We start from the raw sequence: 16,966 nt of genomic DNA, 5'->3' as shown, positions 1-16,966 counted from the left end.
CATACAACTTTACAGAATGAATTTCAGGCAGACAAGTATTGATGTTATCATGTGTAGGTATATTTGAAAAATATAATTTAATATCTATTGTGTCTGAATAATATACATACTCGAGATAAAATTTTAAAGTCCTTTACATTTGTACAATTCGTATATGTCTAAAACAGCGTAATCTAAGTGATTAATATCTCACAAACTGGAAAATTTTCTTAACGTTTAAGTACAAGCAGTAACTTAGCCTAAGATAATAATCGGTATCTTAAAAAACTGGAATATTATACGCACTCCCAAAAGTTTTTGAGACTTGCAATGGGTTTGACTTACATATGCTACTAAATTCAGTCTTTGGGGTTAGTACTCTGCTAACGAAAGTACAAACTAAGGGCCTGCAAACGATCCAACACTATAGAAAGCTCTTATAGAGCCGAATGCGTAGGTCTCAGAGTCATAACTGTGGCTGCTGGTGTAGAGCCAAAGTGGCTGAGATATTGTTACTGGGTCGCTCCAAATAGCTGCCATGTCCCGGCATGGGCATCGACATTGGCATCTCAAGATGTTGGTGGTGGTGGTTCAACTGTGTCTGCTGTAGATGCTGCAACTGCTGCGGCAGTTGCTGCTGGTGGGAGAGTTGTGCCTTTAGGAGACTGGGAGATGCCTGCATGGGAGTGTTGCTGGACACCCCGACGCTACTGCCGCCAGGACTGGGTCCACCCTCCTTTAGGGGAACGCCAATAGTAAGGCGCACATGAAGACCAGACTCCTTGATGAGATTCACTACGTCGCCGTGCGACATGCCAGCTATCTCGATGCGGTTTACGGCCACTATGCGATCGCCCACCTTTAGCTCCCCACAACGATCCGCTGGACTGCCGGGTATAAGTTTCCCTAAAAACGTTGATATGTTAGACAAATAGAAACAAAGCCTACAGTAAGTGACATACCTATTGTCGACCCATAATAATGGTTCGATGATGATATGATAACAAATCCGAAGCCCTCGTTTTCATGCCGGCTGACAATCACATCATAAGGATAACGGCGCAGTTGGGTGCTGACTGGAGCCTGCTGCAAAAGCGGAGTGCGACGCCGGCGAAGGATCATGGTAACTTGCCCGCGAAGTGCTGATTCCCCCACCAAAGAGACGACTTTGTGGTGCGAGGAATTAAGCTGATAGAATTAAACACGACAATTAGTCATAATTGAACTAATTAGGCATGAGTTAACTTACCACGTTGATGCCATCGATGCTCAGGATTTCATCACCCGTATTAATACGCTGATCCTGATCAGCGGCGCCACCAGGCACTATGTGGCCTACAGTAACCTGAGAGCCCTCCTCGGTACCGCCGACTATGCGGAAGCCGAAACCCAAAGCCTGGCGCTCCAGCGTTACCTCAGTCAATTCGCACTGATCCGCGTCTTCAGAGACGTCGAGCAAGGCTCCATTTCGCCAGCTTGGCGAATGCTGCATCTGCTGCTGCTGGGGAGGATCCAGGTTGGCAAAGCCCACACGCCTTCGGTCGCTAAGCAGCTCGTTGACGCGTCGCTGGATCCGCTCGTTTTGGAGATGCGCCGTCTGCAGCGGCGAGTACTGACCAGTGGTACTCGACATGGCAGCCTGCTGGGCCTGGACAAAGTATCCTGGACGGTAGCGCTGCGCCTGGCAGTCGTAGCAGTAGCAAGACTCGTGATGAGCCAGCGGTAACGGAAGGGGCTGCATACTGGGCGGCATCCCGTAAATGCCGCCATTAGTGTCTCCCTGAAGCGTCACCTCCGCCAGACGCTCGCTCAGACGGCTAATCTTGGGATACGGATTCATATAGGGAATGTCATCGAGCTCCTGCAAACTGCTGTTCGACTTTCCCTGGGTCTGCAGCTGAAGCGGTTTCCTCTCCGCTGCTGCAGCAGCGTCACCCTCGTCGTCCACCTCGTCATTCGGCGTTTGAATTTGAACCCGTGACCGACGCGTGTCCACTAGAGGTGTCTTTGGGCGCATGGGTAGCACCTCCTTCACCTGGGTGCTGTAGAGGTCAGCCGTGGGTGTCTTGCTGCGGAACAGACCGCTGCCCACAAAGTTCTTCCGCAGCTTGGCTACATTACCCACCTGATTTAGTTGGGCGAGCGTATTGTTGGCCGGCGTATCCGGCGGTGTTCGCTGAATCTTCACGGCTGTGGGCGTCGTCTGGCTGCACTCCTTAAGAAGCTCTACCACGAAGAAGTGCGGCTTGTTGCGCACGTTCATGCCATTGATTTCCAAAAGAACGTCACCCTCCATCAGCTGGGTGCAGCAGTTGCGATCGAGGATCTTCTTTACGATCTGACCACAGGCGGAATCGGCAATGGTGAAGCCGAAACCCATCGAGCCCTTCATGATAGAAAAGGTATAGATTTCGGGCTTCTTCATTAGAATGAAACCGCTGCCGGATCCACTGGCTTTCTTTTCTCCCTCCCCGGATAAATCCAGGAAGTTGTAATTGCCGTCCATGTTGAGGCGTCGCTGCTTGTCCGACTCCCTTCCATCAACCGCCATGGTGGTCACTACCTCAGTGTTGGGGTCATTCGGGTCAAAGGGCAGCGGATAACCGCGACACACTTCAAGGGCTGCCCTCTCGCCAGGCAGAATCGACTGAAATATATTGACCATGTCGTGATGCGTGTAGCCCAGCACACATGTGTCATTTACATAGACCAGCACATCTCCCGTTTGCAGCTGGCCATCCAGCCAGGCAGGACCGTTTGGCACAACTGTCTTGATCTGCAGAAACTCCTCCACATCCCCACCAGCGCTCCCATCACTTCCCACAATCGTAAAGCCCAGGCCACGCGATGACTTCAGCAGCGTGGTGTTGATACGCTGGCCCTGCAGCTCGGCGGGATTGCGGGTGAACTTGTACGGCAGCTTCAGTGGGACATCATCCTCCTCCTGATCGTGCGCATCTGCTGCATCTGGGGGCATTGACTCCGACAGCGCAGTGGGTGTCTTGGAGCGCTGTTCCTGATGCTGTTGTTGCTGTTGCATCTGCTGTTGTTGTTGACACTGCTCGGCCGCCCGTCGCTTGGCCTCCAGCACTGGGTTCTCGTACTGCGTCCGCCGGTTAACATGGTCGATAAAGTACATTCCATACATGGAGTCCTCGATCTTCTCCCATCCGTATGGCAGCTCGTCCTCGCAGCAATCCTCCAATGACTTCTTCTGGTACTTAGAGAGCCGCGGATCCAGCCAGTGAGAGGTGCCCGTGTTGTGACTGTATGATAAAAGAGGTTAATATACATGGAAATATGTTCCGATGATGAATTATACTCACTCGATAAAGTAGAGTTCGCCGCGTTCGGTGTATGCAGTTTCCCATTTGGGCGGAAGTGGTCCCAGTCCGTCGCCCGGATCATCGTGACTCTCGTGGTTTTGGTGCTGGACATCGCCAACACCGCACTCGCTTCCAAGGCTGCTGTCCCCAGTCTCGCCATTGTAGTAGGTGTTCTGCAACAGGTTCTCTGTGGAATATATGTAACAAATAACTTGATTATTTACTGTACCAACAGTTGTGCACTTTATGCCAGTTAATCAGTACAAAAACCAATCACCAAACCCAAATCGTTCAATGAACCCCTTTGCAGGTGGCATTTGGTCGAAACGAGTCGCCTAGCTGATGGAGTTGATGCTCAGCCAGCCGAAAATAGTTGGTGTGGTCTTTTGAAATTGAAGCACATACACAACGAACCCCAATCCCTAGTCCGCATCTCCTGCCATCGCCCAATCCCCGCCAGCTCTATTGGGAGTCCGGTGAAGCGTAAAGCGTTTTCGATTGGGGCAAGCCAGAATAATAATTATTATTAGCAGTTGCCAGTTGGCAGACGGGCACTGGTTAGAAGACTGTGACCTACTTTTCTGGCCCACGAGATGGCCACTAAGCACTCACAGTCCCCAATCAAGTCGGATGAGTAATGGGGAAATGTTAATTATGCCCAAGCGAAAGAAGTAAATGAGTGGCCTATGCTTTTAGCCAAGGCCAATATGATTTCGCTTGGCAAGCTGCTAAGAGAAGATCAACAGATAAGCCCTGGCCATGAGTCATGTTTCCTCGAAATCGTTTCAGAACTACCCATTCAAGAAGTGAATTTCAGAGTTTTGCTTTAAGTAATTAATATTTTAGTTGTTACCAAAGTTGTATAAGCATATGCTGAAATATGCATCGTTTCTCATTTAAAAAAAATGGTTGTAAAGTTGACGTTAGACTTTTTTTTAGACCATGCGTCGTTAACCCCTTTGGAGGTGCATGCTCCAACCCAGATATATATAAACATATGCACACATCCACAGATAAAGCCATGCGAATAGGGCTAATCGAATGGCGGGACCCAGCCGAGCATCATTCAAAACGTATTGCGAATCATTTGCATAGCAAGATGAATATTTATGCCAGACACTTCCAACTGGAACATGGAAATGGAGTATCAGAGTATGGAGATGGGGCAGGGCAGGGCAGGTGACACATCTTTAAACGGTAAAAGCGCCGTCGCCCCCTGTTTGCATTGAGTCTAAAAGAGTGGGACTCGGACGGAGAGAAGCTTGTTTGGTTAAGTACACTGAGCCAAAAGGTATTCGAACTTAAAGTGTCATCTGCATTATTAATACCATATTATGTAGCAACGTAGCAAAACATTAAGTTGTATGACATTACTAATCGATAAATTTATAAGCACTCCTTATAATCTGTAAGATATTTGTGAATAAGGTTTAATCAACCCTTTAATGAATCATTTTCCGTGTGCCTTTCATGGGTTTGTGTTGGTCTAGTCTGCAGAATTCATAGAGTGTTGAAGAGCAGATTTCTGATGGGGAAAATCCGGGCTGAACGAAATCGAGGCAGTTTTTCCAGCACGGAAGTTGTTGGCGGCACAGTTTGCCTTGGCCTCCCACCACCCACCACTCACTATCCACCATCCACCACCCACTCCGTTTTGCTTTGCCGCTTCGTTCGCAACTTCACTCGCCTGCATTGTGTAAATATTTGTAGAATGCGAGGCGAGAACGAGAGGGTATTTGATCAGCAGATGTGGCACAGAAATAATGCTCACAGCTGTAGCTGTATATGGAATGTACCAGGGCTTCTCTAGAATCTGAACTAAATGCTGTTTACCTTTCTCCCATTCCATTTCGGACAACCAGTCCGGCTCTACTTGCCGTTTATCTCCTGTTCTTGGGCAGATATAAAAGCGAATATATGCCACACGTTGCTCCAAACTTGCTGAACGTTTTTGTTTATCTGCACCTCAACGATAAGCTATGCAAATATGTTCTTTTCTAATGAATCAGAACAGGGATCGCCAAATGTTTTGATAGCCAACTTTTTCAAGAAGCATTGATTCAGTGACTTTCCACTGTATATCTTAACAATAAAAGATCTTCTTTTGTAGAAAAGCCGCAACTTACTGAAATCTATATAAATTGCTCGCTCGTCCAAAAAGATCGCATATCTTGCAAGCCAGCATTGCGAGTGGTGACTCAACTGCTGGGAATGTTGGCCCGAATGGATCTTGAAATTGAAAAGAACGAGTCGAAAAAGAGAAGCAAGGCTTTTGCGCTACACAAAGCATATCCATTACTCATAACAACAGGGATTGCCATAGTCCGTGTCGATGATGATAATGATTGACATACGATTATTTCCCGAGATTGTGGCTAATTGCACACGAGAGAGATTCAAAAAGAGAGATTCGGAGAATCGTTTAGCCCGGATCATATCAAGACAGGTCAATCTGAACTCCGAACGGCGATGCATTAATGCTTCGGTAAATGTCTAAAAATAATTAAAACAAAACACAAACAAGAGCCGCAGAACAGGCAATTCTTGGCCAACATGTGGTACAACAATTGTAGCAGACACAAACACAAAATCGCCGAGTTACGTGGAGTCGTACAAAAATACGCGCCGCCAGTTCATTGACTTTGACCCAAATGGAAAACAAAAGTCAAACGAAAAGCTACGCACGCTTCTTACGAGGGCTGCCAGGGTCACGGGGGCGTGGCAGGTCATGGGTGGAGCACAGGGGGCGTGACTGCAACGGCAACGGCGCGAGCTGCCTAAGTACCACCAGTTATTATTTCGCCGGTTTGAAACGCGTTTGTAGGTGCTTCCCTTACTACCATTAGCTAATTGCCAATTTTACCCATTGTAATTTGGAATACATTCAGCTAAATAGGTTTTTTCTGATCTGGAAAAGTTTTAGAACCTACAAGCATTCACTTTTCTCTACACATTCGTAACTGTCGTAAGTAATCCATCACTGATCTAATAAAATTCGAGTGGCGAGTGCGCACACTAAAAGTTAATTTATGTACATTTGAAATACCTCATTGTAAGTTGTCTTTTCAGATCGTGTCACTTGGCACGATCTCTTGACAAGTTGGATGAGAAAAGCAGTTCAGAATTCAAGGAAATCGTTTTGTTAACTGAAAAGAACAGAGAAAGTCGTAGCCTTCTACTTTAGCTGTCTGTATTTCTTTTACCCAATCAATCCAGCACTGAGTTATATAAGCAATAAAATCAGTTTTATGTGCTTTATTTCCTTGCAACGTTTATGAAACGGGCTTCCTCGATTTCGGTGTGATACAAAGAACTCTTAATTGGTAAGGTAAGAGCCCCATGTCGCTGCAACTTTAATTTGTATAATTCCCGTGTAACGTCAACATAAATTAGCCAGTAATGAGATGCTTGTTCCGCCTGCTTCTGGCCCGCTAGATTCTGCTGTCCAGTGCAATTTCCCGAGTTACGCAACTAGCCAGCCATGGGATGCCTTCAAGTCGAGCTTCAATTGGCAATTTACCCGTTGTCCGACTTCTCTTGTAGTCCACTCCACTGAATGCTCCATGGCAATTACTTCGCCCGCATCGGAATGCGATGACTCCTGGCAGAAGCACTGCGGTCAAAGACCAGGCCATTCAATTGATGTCATCGAGTCTACCCGACCCACTTGTGTTGGGTTGTGTAAGTCAAGTCAACGTCTTTGTTCTGGCAGCAGAAGAAAAGGGTTTCCCCCTTGTGTCATCTGTGACGACTCCTTCACGGACTCCCAACGCCGCCTGATGATAGCATCTAATTGGCATTGCTGCTTCGTTAACTTGGCTTACATGGCACGCCATAAACTAGGGTTACCCTTCCGCTGTCGCAATCAAGAAATTAATAATCGCAACACATCATGTGCAGGGCACAGGGGACAGTGGGACAGTGGAGCAAGTTCAGCTTCTCCGCTCATCTGCTAATTGCCACTGACGTGAGGCGTGAATGATAAGCAAGATACAGTGTGCGGCTGCTCCAGGTGGGTGAGTCTGGCGTCTACGACGAGTTCGTTGCCACCACTTGAGGCCATTGAAACTCCTGGGATACCTGGCTCCAAATAACACCCCCTTTGCATTCATCTAATAAAATCATACCCGCCTCCTCACTAATTGAGTTGCTCAACGCAGTCGGCTGCCCCCCAAAAAAGTGGAGCTCACCACCTAACAATGGGACAGAAAAGCAAACGCTTAACAGATGATTCAGTTTGAGATACATACTAACCAGCTAGCTTGCCCAACTTCCGAAAGCGATTTCCCATCTACACCTAGTTGGTGCTGTCCAAAATATACGTCCACTTGAGTGGGTTGTGTGTTTTAAATGGCAGATGATGTGAAACCTGCCGAGTGCTTAGAAACACTAACAAGTTAATATTGGATGGGACTTTTGCGCTTATAAGGTTATGAAATTCTTAATATTTGAGGCGGGAGTTAATCAATTGCAAATATGGATATCCCTTGCTTTAAACGTTCAACTAATGGTTTAGTCGAACATTTCAACTTAATAGCCCCAATCACACCTACAATCCTAATGTGGATCGGATATACTATTAAATTCCCACATCATCTAGACCGGCAATTATGAACCGCCCCCCCCGCACACACATGAGCCAAGTCAATCGGCGACGAAATCGAGGTCGCCTCACAAATAAACCAGCTTTCTGGGTTTCATTCATGAATGCCGTCTTACGATAATTCATTCGCGAGACAATGCAGCTAGTAGATAGCAGCTAGCAGCTAGCCTGGTTTAGATGGCCAGGGCAAGTGGATCGACCAGGTTCATGGGGCTTCAATGGATTGGCAACGGTGAGAAAGTGATGACAGGTGTGGATTAAATGAAACGAGAGTAGAATAGCCGGTCGTCGCGATGGTGCAACCGAGTGTATTATTGAAAGTGTAGCACTTAGTTCTCTAAGAACTGGCTAAGAACGAAGACCCACAGGTTAACAAGAAAGTGGGTTTTGGTTTACATCGTATGTGCTACCAATTGTGGCACTTCTTCCCTAGGCACGTGTCTATCCAAACAAAGGGCCAAAACTTCCACCCGCTGTTTTGGGCACTTTTTGTTTATTTTCACTCAACTCCCCGCTGGCACTACAAGTGCATTTCGAGTTGAAACGTTGAAACCGAAACCGAAATGTGTAATTGAAACTGAAACGAAACAAAAGTGGAAGTGGGAGTGGGAGTGTGTGTTGGGACGAATCATAGCCATTGGCCATGTGGGGGCGGAAATGAGTCACTTGAGACGAACGCCCTAAATTAGGTTCAAGAGCTGCTCCGCTGCAAATTAATTTTAATATTTTATTGGGCGAAACGAAAATGGAAATTCGATTTGGAGCACCGGCACGGCAAACCGCACAAACAGCCATCTACATAATTGATAACATCATGCGACGGTGAATTTGTATTAACAAGCTTAGAGATGTGTTTTACTTATTTAGACAGTATTAATTAAGTAAAAACACTTTGATCGATTCATTTTTAATGAATGTGGTCAATTTACTTTTAATTACTTATTCATAAGGCACTTAATCAGAAATTCTGGCTCATAGTTAAGTGTAAGATTTTAGTGGGATTTCTTAAGGAACTACAGAAAAAACTTTAAGTTGAATTTGTTTCCTTACCCTTGCTCCCCTTCAGAATGCTGTTGGGTGGACCGCCTCGTCCGGTGGCTGCTCCTCCGTTGATTCCATTGCTGCCAATGCCATTGCTTGGCAGTCCGGAGATGAACTGATTATGCACCGACATCTGGCTGTTCAGCGAGGAGGTGCCACTCAACGAGGCGACATCCTCGCGTGAGGCTGAATTCCCAACCGCTGATGCGGATACGGCGGATTTCTTGAGTGCCGGCGGCGGTGGCGGCCGAAGATGGTGGCCACCTGGTGGCGCTACAGCGCCAGACTTGTCCCCGTTTCCAGTTCCATTTCCATTTCCATGGCCATGTCCATGTCCATGCCCATGCCCGCCCCCGTTACCAACCACATCTGAGCCAACCGAGGACAGTGTCTGGGAAGCGGCTGCTATTTCGCCGGCATCGCCGTCATCGTCCACGTTGTCGCGGCTGCAATTGAATTTTCTGCTGCTTCCGTTGGCAAGGCTAGAATTTAGATTCGAGTTTCCGTTAAATGTTGCAAAACTGGTCGGAGCGGCAACAGGATGTGGATGTGGATGTGGATGGGAGTGCTGGTGTTGGTGGGAAGCATTCAGAGGCGCCAACTGTTGCGGCTGTTGCTGTTGATAGAAGTGATTGCTGCTGAAATGCTGCTGCTGCTGTTGCTGTTGCTGCTGGTGCTGCTGCTGCAGCATTAGGTAATCGGTGGGAGACTTGGCGGTGGCCACGCCCCTGGCCGCCACACCTGCTCCTCCGCCGGCTGTCGACGTTGTCGTGGCCGTGATTATTGGCATTTTAAGCCGGCTGGCTGTTGCTGCTGTTGTCTTTAGCTGCGATCGCGCTGCTCTCTCACACAGTTGAATTGTTTTCAAGCACCAGCGTTATTTATTTTCCTTCATTGCATTTGAGTTTCGTTATTTAATACTTTGCTGTTGATTGTCTCGGTTTCGCTTGTCTGCGGAAATGTTTAGATAAACTTTGAACGCTTCTTCATTTTGCCGTTTAAATAATTGGTATGTCATTGAGCTTTCATTCCGGTTCAGGAAGCTGCAAAACAGAACAATCAAAAGAGAAACCATTAATTAGCAGTATGCAAAGTAATATAAACAATTACCATGTGTATGAATAATAGTAAACACCGCAATAATCGTAAAGCAACAAAGAACGCTGCAGTTGGATTTGCAGGGTGCTCATTTTTATGTTTAGATACAAATATTTATTTCATATTTGCTATAAGTTTTCATGAAATGTTTTTCCTTGAAATATTGCATAAATATATTGAAAATTATAGTTTATAAGCAATATTTTTAACAAAGCAATAGTAAGAGCTCAGTTCTTTAAAGGGTTGAATCTTGAGAGACTAGGAATTGAAATCTCTATTTCTATTTGTTAGTGGAATTTGTATATCCTCGCAATTGAAAATGCAGCGAATGAAAAGCATTGCCACATACTTTGAATACCTAACATTGTTGGGACGACCACCTCGCTCTCCACCTCCCAACCAAGAAACCAAGTCCCAAAGCCAACTATCCAGTTAGACAGCTCCGGGCAGACAAGCGCATTGTTTGGTGGCTTGGTCCAGACTGCAGTTCCAAGTGGGGCCAATCAGCAGATTGTTCAGTTAGGCTAGTCAGTATCCGTCCATAGCCCCACATGCCCCACAAGCCCCTCCATTGTTGACATTGCAATTTAACGGGGAGCTACTTCGACTTTCCCATGCCAGACGCGTAGTTATAATTATTTTTGTGTGCATTTCATGGCGAAGTTTTTTTTCTTAAATTTTCGCCACTTAAAGCCATTTTTTGCAGTCTTCAAGTGCGTTTAAGAAAACCAGCTCGGTTTATTGGAATTCATATAAAAAAAAAACTTTCTTTGTTTAATTTGGTGCCGTAAACTTGTGAGCCAACTAGTTTAAATACAATTTACATTTTTAGAGCAGATTGAAGCAATTTCTAAACTCTCGCTACTTTTGAATATGCATTTATAGGTGTTTCAAACAAATGCTGGTTTCCCCGAGCGAAATATGAATACGTTGACTCACGCCACACAATTATGAGCGCGGGGAAAAGAATAAGAAAATTAACTGTGCGAAAAAAGGGGCATCAAACACGGCAGCAACATAAAGTTCCTCAAGCGAAAAATTTACTCCAATGAGAAAAATAAAAACAGAAGACGATCGTTGTGTGGGGATGGAGGTGGAATGGAGGTGGCTACAGGGCAGAGGGAGTACTTTGTGAGGCACACAGCGAGCTGCGGGCACCGCCAGCCAAGAATTCCAGAAACGACAAACAAAACAACAGCGCAGAGAAACAAGTTTTTCAGAGCATGCCATCAGATCGCCAGAAAACCGAAAACTAAGAACTGAAAACCGATAGGCAACCCCCACAACTACACAAAAGAAAAAGAATAGTATCCCTTCCATGGATTACGATTTGATAAGGATTTAGAGAAAAAAGAATTCTTCATGTTTTGTGCTGCAAGTAATGCATTCTACAGGATATTGCCTATTTTCTGTATCCCATAAAAATTCCTTTAAAAGTACCAATTCTCTTGCTCGTTTTTTTCTGTGAGGGACACGTAACAGGAACGATCTGCGGGTAGCGATGGTGGTTGCTCCACTTGCCACACAAAGACCCTTCGCAGACCGCAAATGTGCCCAGCCACCTGTCGTTTGGTGAACAGCGAATAAAAAAAAAACATTTCCCATTAGAGAAAAGCCGCGAAAGGAGCGGAAAGTAAAGTTATGGAAAGGTGAAGGAAAGGAAAGGTAGGAAAGAAGAGAAAATTAAAGGAAAAAGATCGGGCCACTTTCGACAAAGAGGCGGCGCACGACCAGAAAATGCTAGTACCAAAAGGGGAGCGGGGCTATGGAAAATCAAGTGAAAAGCGAATAGTTAGGACCACAATTTCACTGCATGGGGAAAATACATCATCGGCGTTCATGGGCGCCTGAGGTTTACTGCAAAGTGATTTTGTTCGAGTTGTATGCATATCCAAATGCGGTTTGAACAGCACGTTGTAAAAAGAAGCATCAATGCTTGTTATTTTTCTACATTTAAGTAGGTATTTGATTGCATGGGGATATTACCTGTTATTTATTATCAGTTAATACCTCATAGCCACTTTCAATATAGAATTGGAATTTTTCACAAACATTACTATATTTGTTTAGTTTCCTTGCTTGTTGATAAAAGCATGAACAGTTATTCAGAAACCAGTAAGTTGTAGTTATGCTCGAGGTAAGCAATCATCTTCTTTTTCATGCAAATTGATTAGCAATCATGAAAACTAGCTTTCAACAGTCGAGCGCCAGATACATTAGCAAATATTTATCTTTTCACGCACGCCTCGCTAATTGCCATCGATCAGAGATAAACTTTCTATCGGGTAATCAAGTAAAGTGGTCAATGCCATGGGCAGAAATGGGAAAAATGTCAATGAGGGAGATAAATAATATTTTCAGTCACTTTCAAAATTCGCACCTTGTTGGTTTCTGCTGCCGTTTTGGTTTGCTATGTTTATTTATTTGGCTCGAAAACGAGTCCAAAACGAGGGATCGATGATCAGTGTCGAGCATCCAAGTATCGAACACTTTCCATTTTTATGGCGATTTTCGTTGTTTTTCTTTTTTGAAAACACACATACACATACACTTGTCAACACAACAGAGAGATGCGGTGGCACTTGTTAACTGTGGTATTATGGCCAAGTTTTTGAACTTGTTGTGGGCCAAAAACCTCCTGGAAAACCCGTTGGAATCGCCGAACGACGTTACACACCTGCGACGATATGAAAAACGAGTTGCTCGTTTTCCATTTAACGCTGCATTCAATTGCAATTCGATTTTCCCGCAACGCGAACCGAACTCCTCGGAATATCGAAAACAAATGAAAACTGAGGTGGCGCGTTGAGTTGAGTTGGAAAACCTGTTGCTGCCAAACGACGCACACAGATGCAAGTGCTCACCGACAACAAACGAATGCACTCTTTTGCCTCCTTTAAAGAACACTGGTGAGTCTTAAACTTCACTAGTTTGGTAACACGAAATCTATAGTTAAATGATTGTCTCAACTTTAATTGCAAATTAATGGGAAACTAATTAAAAACACGAAACGAAAAACAAAACAGAAAACAAAATAACGCGACGCTCAACACGGCTGCTTCGCAGGCAGTTATCGACTGACGCTTATCGGTGCCTATTCACCACACTTAGTATGACCACACGCGCGATATCATTTGCTTGGCGCCATTATCGGTTTTCGATTGATATTTTCAAATTCAAAATAAAAACAGCAATCCCTTAGTAATGTTTCAACCGAAAAACACATAATTCAGGAAAAATAAATAGTATTTAAAAATTATCAGTGTACATAATTAAAAAAATTATTATTAAATTCTAAAGTATATTCTCGCGATGGAAATTGGTGGTAAGTATGAAATAATATGAGCATCGCATCCGTTTAAAATTACTAACCTTTTATAGTTACCCTAAACAACGAACTTGAGGAAAAGATTTCGGAAGCATTTTGCATTTTTGATACGCATGGCGATAAGTATATTGATTCCCGAAATGTCGGCAACGTCCTCCGATTTTTAGGTTGCGTGCCCACCGAGAAAGAAGTCGAAGATGTCATAAAGGCCACCGATTCAGTTGACTATCCAGGGGAAATCCATTTGGTCAGGTTTATGGAACATGTTTCCAAACTTCTGATGGATCGACAGTTATTCAATCTACTCCACATTACTTTTGTTTAGCAACTCTGACGACTTTTGTCCACAGAATGGAACCGGCATCGTCGGAAAAGCTTCTACAGGCCTTTGAGTTGCTTGATCCAGAAAACAAGAAGTATCTGACGAAGGAGTATTTCGGCAAATTGATGGAGGAGGACGGAGAACCCTTCAGCGCTGAAGAACTGGATGCTATGTGGCCTGTAGCCATTGATCCCATTACTGGACACATTCCCTACACCTTCTATATAAATCAACTCAAGGTAAGATCCTACTTTCCACTTACTTTAAATTTATAACAATTTAAATTTCAGCACAAACCTAAAATCTATGACATTGCGGAGGTTATTAAAGAGGAATTGGCACAAGCCGAAAAAGAAAAGGGCAAGAAACCACAACAAACAATGTTAATGGACCTTAAATAATTGAAATGCAAATAACGCTTAAAATAAAATTCTATATTTTTATATACTATTAAAAAAGAAAACAACAAAATTACGGTTTATTTAAATCTTATCTCAAATTCACAGTTTCACTTTACGATATAAACGGTGACACTGCAGAGCGCAGTTTGAGATGGAATAATAGTTGTTCTTAGTAAATAAACAATTTAGATACAGGAATATTATTATTTTGCAATTTATTTATTTAAATGGATGACCCTTGTTGTACACGTTACAAAACATAAATTAAAGACATATTACAAAATATTTACAATATATTTACTATATTATAAATACATAGTTACTAAAAGTATACCTAAATGTGTAATCGATAGTCCGATACGTAGGTCGCCATCCCTGGCCCCCCAACTCTTCTAGAAAAACCACGTCAACTTTTCACAGCCATTCGGAAAAGAACACGTCAGCAGAAAGGAAAACCAGTCGGTCGATATTGCAAAGGTGGATGAGAAAATTGCGTGAGACGGAGTCAGAAAAGCCCGAGTCGGAGGCAATGAAGAGATTCAAACCAGCAAAGCGTCCGAGAAGCGCAGTCGATGTTCATGAGAGGACCTAAAACAAGCAAAAGTTAAATACGCTTTTACGATGCAAATCTAAGTGGGAAAAACGCTTTTCACAATCGCCCACAGCACACAGCAGTTTATCATTTAGCCCCAAACCAGTTAAACATGGCACCCACAGCAAATACAGTGCTAATTACCGTGCCGCGGACAGCAATCACATCGAATAATCTGCCCAAACTGCGCCCCGCCCCCCTTACAGCGGCCCTGCTGAAGGCGGCGGCCACGCCCTCCGCTTCGCCTACGCCTTCGAGTTCGGGATACGCATCCTCGTCGAACATGGATGACGATAACATGGCTGCATCCCAGCCCAAGGCCAAGAAGCGTCGTCTGGACCATCTAACCTGGGAGGAGAAAGTGCAAAGAAAGTAAGTCTACAAACCTTTAACGAAATTTGGTTCTCTTACTCACTGTTATTATCAAACAGAAAGCTAAAGAACCGAGTGGCCGCCCAGACATCGCGTGACCGCAAGAAGGCACGCATGGAGGAGATGGACTACGAGATCAAGGAGCTCACAGACAAAACGGAAATACTACAGAACAAGTGCGATAGCCTGCAGGCCATCAACGAGTCACTGCTGGCCAAGAACCACAAGCTGGACTCGGAGCTGGAGCTCCTGCGCCAAGAACTCGCCGAACTCAAGCAACAACAGCAGCACAACACCAGATGCATCAGCCAATCCAACGCCAGCGCAGGCGCTGAGGGCTGTGCGTCCACCAACCTTGGATCTGCAGCATCCAAAGCTGACCCTCTGCCGCAGGGTATACAACAGGTGGACACACAGTCGTCAGCGCGTCTGCTGGCGGAGCAACTGAAGAGCAGCAAGAGCCTGGCCTCACTCTGGAAAGTTGTGGCCCTCTGCCTACTCTACAAGACATGCTTGGGGACGACGAAGAATTCGACGTCAAGCGCCTCGAAGAGCTGGCCGAAAGTCTGCTCGCAGATATCACAGCAGACCTGGAAACAGGCGCTGGAGCGAGCAGCCCAGCTGCTTCCGAAGATGCAGGCAACGCAGAGCGATTGCTTGGACCAATGGTGGGGCCCGCAGCAGAGCGCTTGGAATCCGACGGGCATAGAGCTAATGGCCTGAAGGTTGAGCAGAAACAGGAAACCGAGCACAAGGTCAACCTAAATGTGCAGGTGTTGGAGATAAATGGAAACCCACAGAATCCCACAGCAGCGCCGAGAACAGCCACAATCAGAGCGACAGCGGCCGCCTCTTTACTACAGGCCACACCGGATACGGTGTACGGCACTTACGATGCCAAGACAAACTCGATCACCATCGTGATGGACGGGGATGCGGTGCCGGTGAACGAGGCCGTGGAGGAGATCTACTGTGACGGCGTCAGCGCCGGGGACGACTCGACGGACGTGATCATGAAGTGTCCGCCGCCAGCGACGTCACCGTCACAGGTCTACCTCAACGTGATGAACGCCACCGACGATTCGGACGACGAATCCTTCGATCCCATCGACCGATTCCTTCGTCCGCGCGTCAAGGCTATCTCCCCGTTGGCCAAATCCCCCGCATTGTCCCTCCACTCGGCCATCTCGGACCACGGATACGAGTCCATACTGGGCTCACCCATGTCCGCGGCTCTCACTATGCCCGCAGATGAGGACGATTTCCCCTGGGAGAGCAACTTTGACGAGCTTTTTCCCAGTTTGATCTGAGTTTTCTAAGCGAAAACTTTGTTCTGTCTCTCTTGTATTGTTAAGTTTGGCCGGCCGCCGTTTGTTTAAGTGTTTTAGTTGATAGGCTGTACATAAACTCTTTATCGAAGGCTTTATATATATGATACTGTAGTTAAAGCGCTAAGTCTAGCTGTAGGTTTCCATTTATATTTAACAATCTCTAAACATAGGCTTATGATTACTTATATTGTGCTCAAAGAATTTGCGAAAACATTAAAAAAAAAATAATCAAAATATAAACCAAACCAAACAACAACTTATTTGTTTTTGTTTATTCTGGACGAAAGAGAACTTTGAACTGCGTATGATAAATAGTTAATCACGCCACTTCTCTAGCATCACGCCACTTTCTATGACGCAATTTCTGCGTAAATTATGGGACTGTTTTCTGGGTACATAAGCAAATGAGTCATTTATTTCTCATTATATATGTACATAAAATTAAAAGTATGCAAAAATTACACAAATGCGTTGTAGGCAACGCTGAGTTAAACTGACAACAGATAATGAAATAAAACAACAGCTGAAATAAAATGTATTTTGGGAACTATACATATTAAAATTCATGGATTC

General features: G+C 45.1%; 3 protein-coding genes and 1 long non-coding RNA gene across 6 annotated transcripts; 2 read left to right on the top strand and 2 right to left on the bottom strand.

Moving 5' to 3' along the window:
* Positions 1-38: 38 nt before the first annotated feature.
* On the bottom strand, positions 39-13,110 carry LOC120445016 (membrane-associated guanylate kinase, WW and PDZ domain-containing protein 1). Of its 2 annotated transcripts, none has more exons than XM_039625083.2 (6): positions 12,428-13,110; positions 8,959-9,992; positions 3,306-3,492; positions 1,229-3,245; positions 942-1,167; positions 39-885 (listed from the first exon to the last, which is right to left on the bottom strand). In XM_039625083.2, the coding sequence occupies exons 2-6, from the start codon at positions 9,737-9,739 to the stop codon at positions 446-448; spliced, it is 3,651 nt and encodes a 1,216-aa protein (XP_039481017.1). In that variant the 5' UTR covers positions 9,740-9,992; positions 12,428-13,110; the 3' UTR covers positions 39-445. The 2 variants fall into 2 exon arrangements, with proteins under 2 accessions (XP_039481017.1, XP_039481018.1); XM_039625084.2 differs by having other exon boundaries at positions 12,725-13,110.
* On the bottom strand, positions 6,546-7,713 carry LOC120445077. The gene is made up of 2 exons (XR_005615720.2): positions 7,560-7,713; positions 6,546-7,498 (listed from the first exon to the last, which is right to left on the bottom strand). It is a non-coding gene; the product is annotated as an uncharacterized LOC120445077 (long non-coding RNA).
* A 116-nt stretch (positions 13,111-13,226) lies between the features above and the next one.
* Positions 13,227-14,142, top strand: LOC120445065 (dynein regulatory complex protein 8). Of its 2 annotated transcripts, XM_039625190.1 has the most exons (4): positions 13,227-13,372; positions 13,429-13,666; positions 13,726-13,936; positions 13,988-14,142. In XM_039625190.1, the coding sequence occupies exons 1-4, from the start codon at positions 13,360-13,362 to the stop codon at positions 14,096-14,098; spliced, it is 573 nt and encodes a 190-aa protein (XP_039481124.1). In that variant the 5' UTR covers positions 13,227-13,359; the 3' UTR covers positions 14,099-14,142. The 2 variants fall into 2 exon arrangements, with proteins under 2 accessions (XP_039481124.1, XP_039481125.1); XM_039625191.1 differs by lacking the exon at positions 13,227-13,372 and having other exon boundaries at positions 13,495-13,622.
* A 337-nt stretch (positions 14,143-14,479) lies between these two features.
* LOC120445042 lies at positions 14,480-16,649 on the top strand. The gene is given in 3 exon segments (XM_039625150.2): positions 14,480-15,062; positions 15,122-15,443; positions 15,446-16,649. Coding segments are annotated over 3 exon segments (1,509 nt in total). The 5' UTR covers positions 14,480-14,802; the 3' UTR covers positions 16,373-16,649.
* The last annotated feature ends 317 nt before the right edge of the window (positions 16,650-16,966 follow it).

Source organism: Drosophila santomea, chromosome 2R (assembly GCF_016746245.2).
Source record: "Drosophila santomea strain STO CAGO 1482 chromosome 2R, Prin_Dsan_1.1, whole genome shotgun sequence".
Taxonomy (NCBI): domain Eukaryota; kingdom Metazoa; phylum Arthropoda; class Insecta; order Diptera; family Drosophilidae; genus Drosophila; species Drosophila santomea.
Note: the sequence above shows the minus strand (reverse complement) of the source record. Positions and strands in the feature narration are given on the sequence as shown.